General features: G+C 41.7%; 1 protein-coding gene across 1 annotated transcript in view; it reads left to right on the forward strand.

Moving 5' to 3' along the window:
- The window catches only part of nkd1 (NKD inhibitor of WNT signaling pathway 1), a 32,503-nt gene extending 15,725 nt beyond the window's left edge, over positions 1-16,778 (forward strand). Inside the window, exons 4-10 of the mRNA XM_005912981.2 lie at positions 3,766-3,823; positions 8,208-8,311; positions 8,437-8,532; positions 10,166-10,313; positions 11,167-11,248; positions 11,699-11,826; positions 12,592-16,778. Coding sequence (XP_005913043.1) covers positions 3,766-3,823; positions 8,208-8,311; positions 8,437-8,532; positions 10,166-10,313; positions 11,167-11,248; positions 11,699-11,826; positions 12,592-13,124 — 1,149 coding nt within the window. The 3' untranslated portion in view covers positions 13,125-16,778. The remainder of the gene's footprint in view (positions 1-3,765; positions 3,824-8,207; positions 8,312-8,436; positions 8,533-10,165; positions 10,314-11,166; positions 11,249-11,698; positions 11,827-12,591) is intronic.
- Positions 16,779-17,198: the final 420 nt, after the last annotated feature.

Raw genomic sequence — 17,198 nt, forward strand, 5'->3', positions numbered from 1 at the left:
AATCACTTTCTGGTGAAGGGGATTGAACAACTTTAAAGCACACAGGATTCACACGTGTATGCTTACACTAAAACGCTCGAAGAAGCTCTGAAAGAACGGGCTGCTATTGAAAGCGAAATTCTTTATGCTCTGGTTTCCACAGAACATTTAACATCATGTCAGGAAATTGTTTTAGCTGGTCCCAAGTCGAGAAAAAAATGTTTGTTTGTGCCCTGGAGGCTGCAGTTTGGGCTGAATCCCACAGAGACACTACTGGAAAGTAACTCCATGATTGAGTTTTCATAAAACTGCCTCAATGAGAAACAGGAGTGCAAACACCTAACGCTGTAACACCTATTGTATAACAGAGTCAGATCAACAGTGCGTCAGTGTGGATTTTATGTCATTATGGAGGTTTAAATTTTGTCTAAGCTGAGGTTGTGCTACTGTAGATGAGAGGGGTGAAAGGGCGTCTTCTCTTTGAAGCGCTCTGTCACAGTGACCTCTGCCCTCTGAATTTACAAGAGTCCCATAGATGCCCATTACTGCCTCATTTCTTTTCCAAATAAGATTGATGGCTCTGTTGTGGTTACTGTTTTACACGCATTTTCAAGATTATTGCGGACACGCACTGTGTGTGAATTTAATGAGACATGGTCTTCTCGTTTGATAGCCCTGAGCATTCAGATTCATTACGTGTTTGTAAATGTTGCATCAGTCGAGCCTCGTCTCCACTCATTAGTTCAGAAATACATTTCAAGAGGATGACCAGCATCGCAGTTTAGGGCAAATCCATGTTGAGCTTTTTCATTTCAAATCCAACCAGCACGAATGAGTTCAAACTTTTATTTTTGTGGTTTTGAAAAATGTGACTTTTATATTTAAGATCAACTATAGCTGCTAGTATGTGATTTTAATTGCATTTTTTTATGTATTCATTATGTGCAAATGAGTATTTGTTGTTTCTATTTCAGGTGTTTTTTGGTGGAGTTTTTTACTCGTATTACATCTAGAATTGGGTGATAAAATAACAAAAAAGGACATTTGTGTAGCTGAAAAGAAAAGATAACTAGAAACAATCATCTTTTATTTGGAATGACATAACAGTTGTGTTGAGGACGTTAAACAGGGACCTGTAATTCTTATTTCCAGCTCCACCTTTTTTTCTTCAATTATTCAGAATAATCTTGGCTATCTCATATTGGCCGTTTGTGAATTCCCTCAGCTCACTCTCTCCCTTTTAAGGCAACCCTCTCATAAAGCCAACTTTCTTCTAATTGGCCGCCTGTTGCAAACAGAAGGTTTAAACAGCAGGTGGGTGGGGCTTTGGTTGTTACATCCATAGCAGCATGTTTGAGATGACCTTATAAAGACTGAAGAGCAGAGTCTAGTGAGGATTTGGCTTGTGAGAATTACTTGTATATATGCTGACCTCGTTATTTGGAAACTTTGACTGCATATTATATAAATAGGTCACATAAAACGCACAGATAATCCAAGAATCTTAGTTTTGCAGTAAAAATCTTCCCTTTTCTGTTGCTAAACAAAAAAATTGCTTTATTGTTCTTGTGACCAATTGAGTGGTGGGAAACCTTGAAGCAAACAATGTTTATTTTTAGAACTAAATGGCATTTTGGTGATTTGATCCATCATTGCCAAAGACAGAAGTTATGCTTCAAGGTAAAGTACTTTTGTAAGTCAGATTTAACCTTTATATCTTTATACTTGACAGCTTTACAACATGAAGTTTTTAATTAGACTGTCAAAAATAATCATTGACATGCTACATGGAAAAGGGAAATGCACTTTAGAGGAGAAATAAGGTTGTTCTGTTCCAGTTTTAGAATTATTTCTGTTTGGTCTTTTGGTATTTTCACATCTATTTGTGGTTAGAGAGTTTTGATCAGAGGAGAAGGCGAATGTGTTTGGATCTGCTTGTGTGTGGGTGTGTGCATGTGAAATTACAAAAAAAGAAGAAAAAAATCCTGAGATATTTTCTTCTTAACACTGACCAGAGCAAATCCCAGAGAGTAACCCCAGCATGCTAATAATATAGCTCCCATCCATCACCACAGACAACAACCAATTAGTACATTCCTCTTCCCCCTTTTTCTCATGTTCTTGGCTAACCCCTCAATAATTCTGGATCATTCATCAAAAAACTGAAACACATTCAAGATGCTGTTTGTGTGCGTGCGTGAGGGTCTGTTTTTTGGTGCGTAAGGAATTAAAGGAATGTTTGTTGTGGATTGATTTTGTTTTTCTGGGGTTAAGTGACAGTGTCTGTAAACCATCTGAATAGGTTCGCACATATCAACAGGCTCACTCCTTTGTGGCTTTTTCACTATCTGAGTTTAAAAATGAGGTGGAATTATGTATACTGATATAAAAAGAGAAGTCAATACTTTATCTAGTAATCATGCAGTGTTATTCTGTATTATTTTAGCACTTTAGTAGTGAGATATGTGTACTGTGGAAGGGAGTCTCTGTGACTGGGGCAAGTAGTGATTAACCGAACTCAGGCTGAATAATTTTCTTTAAAACAAGAGACTTTGTATAAGAAATTAAAACTTCCACTAGTAAACACTAGTATTATCAGACCTATAATGATACTTTATTTAAGATAACTGCAGCTTACTAGAACATTTACTGGAAATCCCAGGGATAAGTAACCTCAAAATCAAATTCGTATAATTTTCCTCTGGCCGATTCTCCTGTGAATCAGCCAGGTGTGAGTTGCCCAGATTTGCAGACATCTTCTGTAGAGCAGGGCCATGAAGCCAAGTTGGAATCTGTGTTGACCTACTCATACCAATAACAAACAGATTTTTCCCAGGTCTCTGCTTTGGGGTATTAGTCTATCAGCCCTTGTCCTGTGGTTAGTTGTATTCTCTTCCTCGGGCCACCCATGGTGTTGTAACCTAGCCAGTAGTAGACTGAGGAGAGTAGGATCAGCCAATTTGACCCTTTACCACACTGGAGTACTCAGAAATCTGCTCTCACACTGTAACACACCTGTCTTTCTCACATTTATGATCACAGAAGGCACAATAAACATGCACGTTGTTTTATAAAGTTCGTTAACAGTTGTCTGTGTTAATCATCGCCAGTGACAAGTCTGCTTTTTAACACATTTTGTGCAGTTTTAACAAGCTTTTCTTTTGCAGGGGTTTATGTGCAACGAAAAACATTCATGCATTTATATGCATTTGTCAGCCTGTGAGTAATGATTTTCAGCTGAATGAATGTGTTGCCACATGGATACCTGAGCCAGACTTTTCCATAGTAAACTCTAAGGATCACATATCCCTCCAGCCTCTGTGGTATGCACTAACAGTCTGAGCTTCCAGAAGAGGGGTCCCAGGTGAAAATGTCCCAGGATAAAAAGAAATCCCCAAGCCTGCTGCTGTAGTGAGAGTCTGACACTGAAATAGCCAACAGTCTTTCTCAGAACCCGCTGACGGGTCAGTGGTAGTAATTTAAAAATTTCTTTCATAGTCTCAAATCTGACTGCCAGTCTTTTGCTTAGTTTGTTTCAGTCCTGCAATTACCAACCTCTTAAACTTTCCGCTGCTGTTTAAGCTCAGCGCGCACTTGTCAAACTTTGTTCATATATAGATATATAAAAGCTGTAATTTCGATTCGGCCATGTCACTCTGCGTTGAAAAGCAGTGGTGTGGATTTGCATCGTTAAAGATGTTTGTTTTTATGTGACAAAAATATGACGACTTTTGCTTTATGTGACTTAAAACAATGATATATGCGTCTTTTTCTTTCTCTGCTCAGGACTCCATGGATGAAGCATGTGCTGAGGGGATTGGCAATGAACACTATCGTTTAGAAGGTAGGTCTCTCCCAATCTTTTTCCTCTCTGTGGTGAAATTAGTTGGAGTACTGTTTCAGTTGAATGGAAAAAAAACCCCTATCCCAAAAACACTATTTGGAATTGAACTTCAGGTATTTGTGTGGCTCTTTGATCCAGTGCTTCATCCCTTCCTCCTCTGCTCCACACCCATTCTCTAAGCCCCAGCAATGTGCTGATGAAGTCCCTTTTACTTTCCCTCCTGCCTTTTCACCTCCTCCATCTCTCATCCGCCCCTCCCCAGCGGTGCACTGCAAAGTGCCTCCATTCCCCCATGTTTTTTCCCTGATGTGATGTGATCCTGGATTAAGAGCTCTGGGAGGAGAAAGTCTCTCCCTCCCATTTAAAGACACGATTGGACGTGAGGTGCAGGCAAAAATGTAGGGTCGAATGAGACCAAGCCAGAATCTGGAGGCATGTCAGAAAATTCCGTTTTACTTCAGTTTCACTTCAGTGGATAATAGCAGAGAGACAAGAGATAATGTGACTGATAAATGGAGTTTGAAATGATTTTTAGCAACTGGGCTAAACTGTGTATGGGCCAAGCCTGTCCTCCCTTCAAGACAGATGTTGCTAATTAGAGTATGCTGCTCTCTTCATTCACTTTGATTAATAGCCACAGTTCAAGACAGCTTAATAAAAGATTTCATAGTTTATGTGTCAATATCTACATAGTACTGACCTCTAAAAAATGTTGTTTTTGTTTGAGAAACAGAGTAGTTACAGATCTTGCTTAGATCTCAGGTTGGGCAAAGCTGATTATAGCTTGAATTGTTAAAATATTTCTATAGGCATTTGATATGTTCATGTTGTCTGTTTTCAGTCTTGAATAAATTGACCTTTTGTAAACATAAAAATGGACTACTAGGTCCCTAATAAGAGTAGCTGTGGAGGTTTTATAGCATTAACTCCATTTAGTTTGATCAGATCCAGTATCTATAGATTTCACAAAGATGAGTACAGATAAAATGGGAAGAGAGAGAGAAGAAATGACAGCACGAACAACAAAGAGAAAGGGCTTCTTTTGTCTTAAGGAAGTAAGTTAAAGAAAACATGCAGCAAAAATTGAGAAGAGGAAAAAAAGCTCAGTGATGAAATTAGCTTAAGGATTATTTACATCTGTACTGCTACGATTCAAGAAAACCTACCGTTGCAAACTTTTTTAATATACTCTTTAACCTTTTGTTGAAAAAGAGAAACAGTCCTTTCCATCATCACATCCTTTCACATCTGGCTCACGTGTTGGATACACAGCGATTACAGCTGGTCACAAAACTGCTGGAGGAAAGTTACCTTTCAATACAAAAAGCAAAACATCCAGGCCTTCCCAAAATCATGCTGGTTCTGCCTGTACATATAGGGGAGGGAGTGGGGGGCTGCTATGTGTAATAAAGTATTTTAGCTAAGCCGACTGAGTGTGATTGCTCATAGTGTGTGGCAGCTTTCCCAACCTGCCTGTGATGCTCTCTCCGTGTGTGTGTGTGTTTGCATAACGCGTATGCATGCACAAGTGTAGTGCAGTCACTGGAACGGCCTTGGCATGGAGGGTGCCAGACTCGACTGCCCTCATCTTGCCCCTCAGATCTGATGTGCAGCCAATCCCGTAGCAGCAGCTTCACTCATAAAGAGTGGGCTTATGTCTGTGATTGGGAGGGGGTCAGAGGGGGGGAGGAGGGTGATAACAGATTACTGTTACTCCTCCCGGCATTTTATTAGCCGTGAGATAAGCATCTCACCACCATATTGAGCCTGCTTCGGAACAGATTTGCCTTCGCACACAATGTTCCCTTTGAGCACCTCAGATGATCAAACAGCAGGACCCCAAATGCTGCTTCTCTCCAAAAAGTTGGTAAAAGCTCCCTGGGATGATGCCTTTCATTTCTGGCATTTTCCCCTACCCAGGGATGAGACAGGTCTGCTTTGATCTGCTTTGGATCAGGAGGAAAGAAATTGGGCTGTTGTGTCTGCTCTGTTGGCGAGCAAACAAACAGTGTTTCAGATTTGACTTGGCTTAATTAATTAGTGATTCTGTTTTACAGCCGGTCTGATCCTCTTCCAGAAGGTTTGAGAATGGAACTTCAAAGTGTGGTGGGAGGGGTTTGGGGAGGGTGGGGGTGAGGGGTGTGGCTTTATGGGTGGATACAGACTTTGTGGCTGTGATTGGGTGATGGGGATGGTGGAAGGGGAAACCTAAATGACCAGAGGTGAAACGTACTAGGGGCTACGGCTGAATACATCTGTGAGAATAAGGTAATGATGTGTCTGGGTAATTCATAGAGTTGTAAAGGTCCTGACTGGTACACCTCCTGCTTCTCAGTTACATACTGTTTGTGTCTGTGGCCTTGTGTTCTAAACAAATGCTTGATTTCAAAGCATAGAAGACAATTTTGGTTGCATTAGATCTGGGCTAACACGCAACACTGAAAGTTAGACTTTGAACTGAACAGCGACAGTTGAACCTTGTAATAGAGTAAAAAAACAACAACTCCTTCCTCAACTTTGACCTCATGTTTAAAGGCACTTCCACTTCACTCATTTCAAAGTCAAGGTTTATGAATTTATGTTTCTTTAGATGCCAAAACATACAAAGAGTGGTTAACACAACTCTTTGACCATTTAAATACTCCACCGGTGAATTTCAGAGCTTTTATTTATCCCAGAAAAGGCGCTTGCTAATACAAGGTTAAACGAAACTAAACACGTTGTTGGAGACATTTAACATCATCACACCAAATGAGATTAGAGATTAGTGGTGGTGGTGGTGCTGAAGTTGTCATGTTGTTTGTTCATAAGCTAATATTGCATTGTGACTTTTGGTAATTGCATATAATGTCACAACTGTCACAGCTGAATTAACTTGAGGAGAATATGTTTAAAATCATAAACAAATTTTCTCCAGTAAACCAAAAATCTTTGAAAAATCTCAATGGATTTTTTCCCCCAGGTAACCATGGCGATGCTTTCTTCCTGGTTGGCCTACAAAAACACATCATCCCTGAAGCACTCTATACAGACATTTGTGCCAACTGATTCATCAAAAGGCAGAGTCATGGAGCCAGTGCAGATGCATTCACATCAGTGGTAGATTTGCTTTCACACACAGTGTTCACTTTGAGCACCTCTGATCAAACAGCGGGACATAGCCTCACCTATGCTCACTGATTTGGGGTTGAAAGAACGCTTAGGTCTCGTGGTTTGTATTAGCACAACACTGTTACTTTGAACCCTGTCCAGGTGACTCTGTGTTCAGTAAAGAGGTGAATAACGATGTCATATTAATTGGTAAAATGTATGCGACACATTTTCCACAGACGGTCTAACTGTGAGCCTGGATGTTGATGTACGGTATATATCTTTCCAATAAAATGGTGAGCTCTGCTGCACTGAGCTGGGCTCGGGGGCCTCTTGGAGACCTTCAGCTCTGTCACTTCCACCATTTATATTCAAATGCTGGTTGCCATATTCTGTCATGTTTTAGGCATGTTATGCCATTCAGTTTCATGTTTAACATCCCCTCTCAGGGTGAACCCACTGAGATGATATGCAATATATTGTAGCTAACGGCTTAAAACTATTACTATGTGTGTGGATGATGGAAGAGCTTTTGCCACCAGAGAATTAGGGCTGTCACAGTTTCAACGTTTCATCTCCCATCCTTGATTTTATTGTTTTGATTCTGTAGTACTTCTGCTCAATGGAATGATGAAGTAATGGACTCTTTGCCTAACTTCATGCAGAAAAATACAAAAGTGTTTTTTCAGTTTCTGGTAGAGGCTCCTTTAAATGTCTTTTAAAAAACAAGAATCACATCCTTGTTTTTTTTTTTATCGCTGTAGGGACTTGACCCCACACTGTCATGGATCAGTTTGCTCTGATTGCTAACATGAAATGTTCCAAAAAGCATTTTTGAACTGTGAGAACCAAACTGTGCTTTGATTTTCTGCAGCCTTTGAGCATGATCAAAAACAGTGTAAATAAAACCTACAACTTCAGTGCACCTCAGCAGCCCAGTGGAAAAAAAAACCCCCAACCAAACAGAAAATCCAACCTAATTTGCAAGTTGTTCCTAAGCTCATCAAAGTGCTGTTCTGCTTGCAAAATATATAACTGGGATCAAATAAATAGAAATACAATTTAATGATAAAAAGTGTAAGGCAAAAACGGTTAAGAGTTTGGCTGTGTTTTTACATCCAGGAGCGCTGGAATGGATGACATGTCTTAATTGTGGCTGCCAAACTCGGAAGTCAGAGCTTACAAGGCGCACTTGATTGCAACGACATATCCTCAGGTTGTGGCTGCACCCAATGCTGCCATCCTCAGGCTCTCTCTTTTATCTTTGTGTGTGTCTGTGTGTGTGCCATTGCAGTGGCTTTACCCCCGGAGAAGACAGACAGCTGCTGTGTGGAGGAGAAGATGCAGGAGAGGGACAGCCAATCTCCCGCAGGGCCACAGAAACAGCTCCAGTTTGAAGTGAGTGTCAACACAAAACAGGACATTTATTACTTCCCCCTCTGGATGAAACTAGGGCAATAGCAGGACACACAAATACACACTCACACACTGTATGGTACTGATTCAATGCTGGGCTGTTTCAGGAGTTGGAGTGCGCTGTGTCTGTGGAGGAGGATAACAGGCAGGAGTGGACCTTCACCCTCTACGACTTTGACAACAGCGGCAAAGTTACGCGAGAGGTAATCGCCTGCTTCAGTGGAAAAGCCTTTAATTGCCTAATGAATAAATAAAAGAAGACGTGATAATAAGACAGTGAATACATCCAAATAACTGCCAAAAACATGCACTAAATTTAAATTGAAATCCTTGAAACGTGAAATCTGTATTTGTTTATTCTCCTGCATGTTTCACACATTAAAGAGATTTGCACAGAAAAAGCCTGGCCGGCAGTTTGCTTATCCTGAATCATGTCCCACCTTAGGTTGGAATAAAAATCAATAACTTCCCTGTTCACTTCTTTTTGGTATCGCCACACCCGAAAGGGAAGCATGGATAGAAAAAGCCTGTAACCCAGTCTTACTTGTAAGAACTGAATCCAGCAAAGGTATGTGTTTCCGCTCCTGTGAGGCACCTTGTGGCTTGCGTCTGCCTGGTACAGATCTGAGAGAACATCGAGAAAGGCCCGTGTTTTTTGAGAACAACTTGAAACAGCGCAAAGAGACTGGAGCTGTCCTCTGTGTGGTTGGCTGTGCAGCTTTTTTGGCATTGCCTGTGGCTCCACGGCTCATGAGACAGCGGCTTGGAGGGGGGAAAGAAAAGCTTTCTTCTCCAGCTCTCTCTCTCTCTCTCTCTTTTTTTGTAATCCATTCACACAAATAAAAAGAAAAGGAAACCCAAAAATGACACGGGAAGCTTTTATTTTATTTTAATTGAAATTTTTTACATTTTGTCTGTGTCTGAAACCAGTATGTGGAACTGATCCCTGTAGAATTTATAATAGTCCTTTTTATGAGTCATAGTGGTATAGTGAGTAAAAATCATGCTTTTGCAGTCTTGTGTGGTTCGGTCTTGATTCTTAGCAGTTATAGTGAAACCCTCTTACTTCCTAAAGACATCTGAGATGCAGCACATGATACGAGTCTGGACTTTTTACTTCTGTACCCAGGAAAGAATCCATCATAGTTCCCGATACTTAAGCGGGAGTCATTAGTTCAGTGCAAAATATACCGATTAACGAGCCACAAGAGCTAGCACTATGTTACAATGTGTGGTCACTCAGCTTACTGCTATGTGAACATTTTTCATTTTAGAGTATTGACAACAAAAGTTATTCGTTTGTATAAACAGTTTTAGCTTTTCCCCTTTTCAGCATAGTATTTATCTGATCCTTGTTTGTATGTGTTACTATGCCTAGATGTTGCCGCTACTGTAGATGTATCTTCAACAAATTTAACAAATATAGAAAGTGCAGCGCTCACAGCTTAATACAACTCATATCAGGCCTGACAGGCTTCCGTGCCACTGACAAGACATTTGTTTTTATGAATTTATAACTTGTCTTTATACCCAACTTGATCGCTTCACTTGGAAAGCAGAAGCAACTGATGTCAGTTTCTCTGTTCACTGTTGTCTAAGACACTTCTGTAAATTCTTCGCTAGCATGATATTTATTATGCATGGTCTAAATGCTTAAAGCTTAAGATTCTTGGATTCAGAGTGTCGGCATAAGAATACTCTCCCATGTTCCATTTCTCTTGAAAATCTGTATTTGTACCAGTGTGACTAAGAATCTGCAAGATTGAAGATTTAATTAATGAAAGATTAAAAAAACGCTCTCCAATTTAACAAATTCTCATCTTCTGTTTTCTGCAGGATATCACCAGCCTGCTGCACACCATCTACGAGGTTGTCGACGCTTCAGTCAACCATTCTCCTGGCAGCAGCAAGACATTACGTGTCAAGCTCTCTGTGGCTCCTGACTCCAGCCAGCGGTGGAGGAGCTGCACGCAGGGTGCCACAGGTAAAGCTCGCATTAACGCAGTGGGTGGGAGCAGCGGAGAAGAGAGGGCATTTCGGGGTCCCCCTTGTGTTGCATGCTGTCAGCTCATCCAGACATGTGTTTGTTGTCATGCAGAAAGGCGGCTTCTTCAGGCCTGTCAGCGCTTTGTTCCTTGCAGTTTCGGCGTCGCTCCATCTCTCCCACTCAATGGGGTTCATTTTTAATGATGGGGGGAGTGACAGAGCCAAGAGAGAGCCCCCTCCCTCAGCGCCTTCAAATACTCTGAAAGAAACCTTAAGAGATGTGCTGAGTCCTTTTGATAACCACAGCCATTTTTCTTTTCTCCAAAGTTCCCTTTTTTCCCCCCTGCTCCCCCTCTCTTCGTCCCCCCTTCTCAGAGCTGCTGGGAAAATATAGCTGCGTTCAACTTAACTTTTCTCACTGACGACTTGGTAAACAAGTCGTCAGGGAGAAATATCTCAAAAAGTATATATTCCTGTGTGTTTGCGTCCTATTGTTTCGGCTATAAATATCTGTCAAGAGATTGAGGCAGAGCATGCTTTGAAAAGATTGCTGGTTGACTTCATGCTAATTTCAAACCGCATCAGATCTCACGTCCTTAATAAACTATTTCTGAAGTCTGCATGTTTTTTTTTTATTCCACGCCTTATAAAAGACTGGGAGTTGAAAATAGAATAAATGAAGCACTGTTGTTTTTCCTTTTCTATAGATCTTCAAAGTAAAACCCCAAAACAAAGGTTGCTTTCTTCTGAGGCTTGTGTGACTGTTGTCGTTCGTGCTTGGGTGTGTGTGTGTGTGGCAGCTCTGTGTTGCTCTCTTTGATAATAGCCTCCTGTCTTTCACACATACTCAGACTTACCCCACCCAAGAGAGAAAAATGACAAGTGCATTGAAGACCCCAAGAGTGCAGAGAAGAAGTCTCGAGCACTCCTAAGGTAAACCCATCTCTCTTGCACGTGTCTCAGTGTCTGCTGGTTGTAGTGTATACAGTTGTATATGAATAAGCAGCATGTTAAGGCTTGTGCCACTGATTTTTCAATCTAAAAGTAGAAACATTCCTACAAAACACGTCTAGGGGCAAAGTTTGTTTTAGGAGGACTTCTTACATGGCTTCTGTAATATTCCTTTACTCTCTAATTAGCTGTGCCCAGTGCATTGCAATGAGGAAGAATAAACAGCAGAGACACTTCACTCTCTGTGCTGTTCAAGTACTCCCAGTTGACATTCAAACCAGTGATTTTCCTATCACAATCTCACTTCTCTAACAATTACCGTGCCACAGGCTGATCATAAGGAACACTTGTTTTACTTTCTCCAAACATTACCATAGTGAACCTCAGTGGCCCAAACTGCTACCTAATGAGCGGTGCCGCTTGTGTCCACAGGCGCCACCACAGTGACCACCACACCCAGCCTGGCTGCCAGCGCCACTGTGTGGATGAGAACCTGGAACGCAGGAACCACTACTTGGACCTGGCAGGCATCGAAAACTACACGTCCCGCTTCGGAGCCGGTGAGTGGACAGGGGCCAGTGGAAGGGGAGGGGAGGGAGAAATGCAGACGGTGGCCCTTTGAAGCTGCATCCAGGGGCCCTCATTACTGTGGCACCTGCTTGGAGCCATTAGATGGAACTAGCAGCCCACTGCGCTCCTCGCCAGTACAAACATCTGGGCTCAGGCAAGCACAATACATCAAGTGTTCAAGGCTAGAGCCCATCAACAGAGTGGGCTGTTGTTAAGTGAAGTATTAGGTGTAATGAGCAACAGCCTTGATCTGATGGTTAGTGATGACATGTGATTATTTTAATGTTAGCTCTGTCAGGAAAGTGCTAACAGAGATCTGCTCTCTGTCAAGTTGTTTCAGGGTTATCTGCACGGAGAAAGAACCTGACACGTGGCTGCCAGAATCCTACCGTCAAACCTTAAGACAAAATTTATTAGAAAGCTGGTCACACAGCATTTTTTACACTGTGGTTCACTTTACTTTTATCAAATTCTTCTTTTGCCATTTGCTATTGTTAAGATAGCAGAGTTGGAATAGATGGGAAATTTGGGTAAAGAGGGCAGGGGAATGAGATGCCACAGACTGGGAGGTTATACCATTCTCTGCCACACAATATGCTTTCTAACCACTCTGTCATTGAGTTGCTCCATTTTCTCTGATTTTATTACTGAATTTAAAGGGCCCACTTCACTTTGAATGTCAGTTCTGTGACCCCATCATAGTTTGTAGTTGTTTGCAGTTGTTTAAAATAAACATTTTTGTCTCTCCTTCACAGCCCCTGCTGCAGAGATGACTAAAGCAGAGCCTCAGGCCAGGTCATCTAACCAGACTCGTTCTCGCTCCCATGAACCAGAAAATGGTCACTCCCATCCCCATCACCGCCGCTTACAGACTGTTGTGGACACCGTTGCTCCAGACAACCTCCACTCTGCCCGGCTGCGAGGCCAAGACTCAGGGAAACATGCCCTCCGTTCTCCAAAGACACACAGCCGTACACCTCCTGCGCAGATCAATGGCAGAGTGATGAGGAGCCGAGGTATTCCCCCTCCTCCAGCTCTACCCAGTCAGACTCCTCCTCATCAGTCTACAGCTCCGTACCGCAAACACAAGCAACGATCCAAAGAGAGCCAGGGCTACCGAGCCTTAGGCCCTCTACCAGCACCTGGGCCAGTGGTGGAGAAGGAGCAGGTGAGGGACCTACCTAGCGTGCTGCTCTATGAGGGGGGTCTGGCGCAAGTTGTGCAGCGGCATGAGCATCACCATCACCACGAACACCATCACCACTACCACCATTTTTACCAGTCCTGAATTTCCATCCTGCCTGGAACAGCTCAGCACTCCTGTAAGGCCACAAAACCCATCCCGGTCAGCAGACACAGAGTGCAGGCTGCTCCCTCCTAAAACTCTGGGCAGTTACCCATGTAGTGGCATGCTGATAGACATTGAGGTGGAGAGGAGGATCATGGGACGGGTGCACATACTGACATGTTGTTAATCAGTATTATTAAAGAGGTTGCCAAACATAGAGAAGGTTGGGTATGCAGCAGGAGGCCACAGTACAGTAATATAAGACTAAGGAGCTTGAGGGTGGGGGGTTGAGAGGAAGCAAAGAGGAGCTGCTCACTTGTTCCTCTCGCCCTGGTTCTCTGATCCTCTACTGGATGAACTGTACAACTCCAAACCAGCACCACAATCCTTCCAGACCACTAAGCCAAAAGGTTTTCAAGGAAAAGAGGGACAAGAGGAAGAGAGACATTAAGATGAAAACATATGAAGGAATTTAAGTGATTGCAGAGCAGGGTGCAGTGTGTGTGTGTGTGTGAGAGCGAAATTTTGTGTGAATGCATGGGTAAACAAGGGTCTGCGTGTGCGTGTGTCTGAGTGTCACAACACCGCTGTCTGCTGAAAACCACTTGAAGTGCACTCGTTTGTGTGTGAGTATTTAATGTAGGCTGTAGAGATGATTATGAAGATTCTGATTTAAGCATACAACGCCCCGTCAGCAAAAATGGGAAGGAAAATGTTGAAATGTTCTAAAGTGAAAAAGAAGAGCGATCCTAAATCCGCTGCTACCTCCAATTTTATCCTAATTGTTGTTGTAAAGGTGACTTTGACTAAGTATTCAGAGGTTATTTTCAATGTACTTAAACATTTTTGTCACAATCTGCAGTACTGAAATGTTGAATAGCTCCTTACATTTATTAACTAACATTTGCTGTACATAAAGTAAATATTGTTGTCAATTTTATAAGCTTTATTGATAATGTGATATCTTTGTATTCACTATCTGAAGCTCTGTGTTTTCCTTCACAACTGCATTTTTATTAAGACCACTAGCAGCCTCATTTTTTCTATCAAACTCTGTTAGTGATCCAGTGTCACACACTCCTTCACACTGACTTTCAACTCTCACCCAAATGTAACCTGTAATTATGGCAAGTGACTAAAATCCTAACCCTCAACAGTGCTGTTCAGAAGCTCCAACTCATGACACAAGCAAAACTGAGTTGCCAGTGTTTTTAAAATGTTATGTTATGTTATTTTATGTTATGTCCTGTGATTTTTTTCAGACAGCAGTTAGCTTTTAGAATATATCTGGTGTAAAGATCTTGATGCGCTCCAAGAAGCTCTTTCTTTATTTAAATATTTAAAATGTTAGAGATAAATCACATAGCTTTAGTGGCATGTTTGCATAAATTGAAACCTTGTTACCAGCACAAGGTGGGTGTGTTCATTCATCACTGTGCAGTGTGGCCTTTAACAAGGCTTATTTACAGTTTATTATTTATGCAGCAAAAATGCTTTGCTGAGCATGCATGCAATATTTCCGAAGTGTTGTGTTTCGGCTATTAGCAGAGACACATATTCACACTCCCAGAATTTGTCCACAGTTTTGCGCACTCTGGTTTTCTGTTTCCAAGTCTAGTTCTTTCCCCAATTGGTAGCAGCTTTGTCATCCTTGCCCAGGGTCACACGGCTTCTCCCTCTGTTTCCATGGCATCTTCCTGTCCCTCAGCTGTCAGCAGGTCTTTCACCGTGCCGCCATGTGGCCTCAGCGCTCAGCCAACAAGGCTCTGTTTGTGGTGCTCTTTCAGCTGTCTCATTCCTCTGGTGCTGGATGACATGGGGCCCTGCAGTCTCCACTGCAGCCATAATTCACCGCTCACTGCTGCTGTCCTGCCAGCACCGGGACTGTCTATTCATATTGTCCCCTGATGCTCGAGGGGACTAGCATCACCATACCTGTGCCATCTCAGCTCTGACAGAAGCAGTAACCTACTAGCTGCTGGTATGAGAGTGCTGATTTCCTTAATTCTAGGCAAGCACTTTTCAGTGTCACACTGAAAAGAACTTGCCCCTGTGCAGCTGTAGTTTTCTGTGTTTAAGTGCCTTGTGCAATGGAAATCTACATTCAGAGGAAGGGCGTTTTCACCATATGGCTTTTGCAAATCAGGCCCCAGGGCTCATAATTGTCCACAATGCATCCACTTGAAGTACATTGAAAGGATTGTTTTTGATTGTCTTAGTTTGTCGTAAGGGTGTGTGTGTGTGATTGTAATACACAGGAATGCAGCGTATGCCAGTCTTGCCCTTAGCCCTGTGGTGTTGTCTCACAGCTGTAGCCTGTTTTCAGCAGAAGCACCGGTCAGACGGGCCATCTCGTGGGACCTGGTGGCAATGACGGCCTCATTTTCAGGCTGGGGTCACAGCTGTGCTCCATGCCTTAGCTTTCTCACCTCTTACTGTTTTTCCTAGATAAAAAGTCATTTCTACTGGAGCCCTCTCAGCGCTGTAGGTTTGTAGATACTAGTTTCCAAATACGAGTGTGAAAATGGTTCTCCTGTGGTAATGGACAGTGAGCAGGCGACTGTAGGGTGGTCTCATTTGTCATGGTGGACGAGAGCTTCTGAAGGAATTTGAGTGACTCAGACCAAAAGCCAGGTTGGAATTTTTAAAATTTCTTTTAACCCTGAAAGTGTTTGACTGAACACACAGAGCTCTCTCTTCATTTGAATTTTTTTAATGCCCTGCTTCACATTCATAGACTAACCTTCACTAAAAACCTCAAATGTTCTTGATAGCGTGTGCCTCAACAGCATTTGTTAAGGGTTGGGAAAGCAGTTGCGTTTCTGGTTTGTCGAGCAGACTTTCTTTGAGGGAGCGTACCTCAACCTCTAAGAAAACCTTGTGTTCTTACAACCTCCCTCTCTAACCAGCACTGTTGCTATCCCTATTGTTTCTTTTATCACACCAAGGTAACGGAGTTATATTTTGTGAGGAAGAAAACTCAGATTTTTTGTTGTTGTTTCGTTTCTTAGCAGCCAAGTCCTCAGCTGTCCCTCAAAATCTAACAAAATGTATTTTTTATTACTCTTTTTGGCAGATTGTTATGTGGGCATGAGTGTAACATGAATTTCAATGTATGAATGCCGCTTTTCAAACATAACATTTTAATCTGTGTCACACAAACTGCTTTTGATGCACCTACTTTGGTCCTGTTGAACTGTCAGTATTCTGAGTCACAGTAGTATCTAATGCACCAGTAATTTGCTTTATAAGATTTATGTATCATCACTGTTTTTAACCTGATGTATATATTGGACTGCAGAAAGGTTAAACCAGCATCATATATAAAGATAGGGTTTTTTATAGTTAAATTACTGTCAAGGTTTTTCATTTTCCTGCTGTCCCATAGTATCCACAGTGACCGTCCCACTTATCTGGAAGGAAATCTGTCTGTTCACCCACAGAGATATACACTTTCACTTGCTGTTTGCTGTAAACCTGTTTAGCTCTAGCTGTCTTTTCGCATCTTCCATGGTCATCTAATGTTTTTTTTCTATTTCCATGACATTTAGTTTATATTAGATTGTATTTGATTAATTGCTTTATTTATTTGATAGCAGATCTGTGCCAAGGGAAAATACCCTTTTATTAAAGTATGAACCTGTTCCTATTAAACTGCATGACTTCTGGAGTTACTTAAGAATATTTTCTGTTTAATGTTTTTAAAATTATGCACAGGACATACAATATCAGAGATCAATATGGAAAGCTGTGTCAATTTCCTCTTTTTTTGACTACATGTCAGATTCTTTTGAAACTATAGCAATGTCTTCATTAAGTAGTCATTAAGCACTCATAAAAACTTTACACTTTGTCTTATGTACACTTTGTGCATTGAAATATAAGAAACCAGTTGGGATGTATAGATATGTTATCATGGGGTTTTTTTGTTCTTTTTTCAGTGTATATAGATTGCTACTACTCTTCCTCCTCCATAGTGATGCACAATTTCTGTAGACTGTAAGAACTGTAGACTGTATCAATATCCCTATAGATACAATCTACATGACTGTGTACCTCCTAGGGGAAATTACT

The sequence above is a fragment of the Haplochromis burtoni genome, unplaced genomic scaffold (genome assembly GCF_018398535.1).
Source record: "Haplochromis burtoni strain Fernald_Lab_line unplaced genomic scaffold, NCSU_Asbu1 Contig_2, whole genome shotgun sequence".
Lineage (NCBI taxonomy): Eukaryota > Metazoa > Chordata > Actinopteri > Cichliformes > Cichlidae > Haplochromis > Haplochromis burtoni.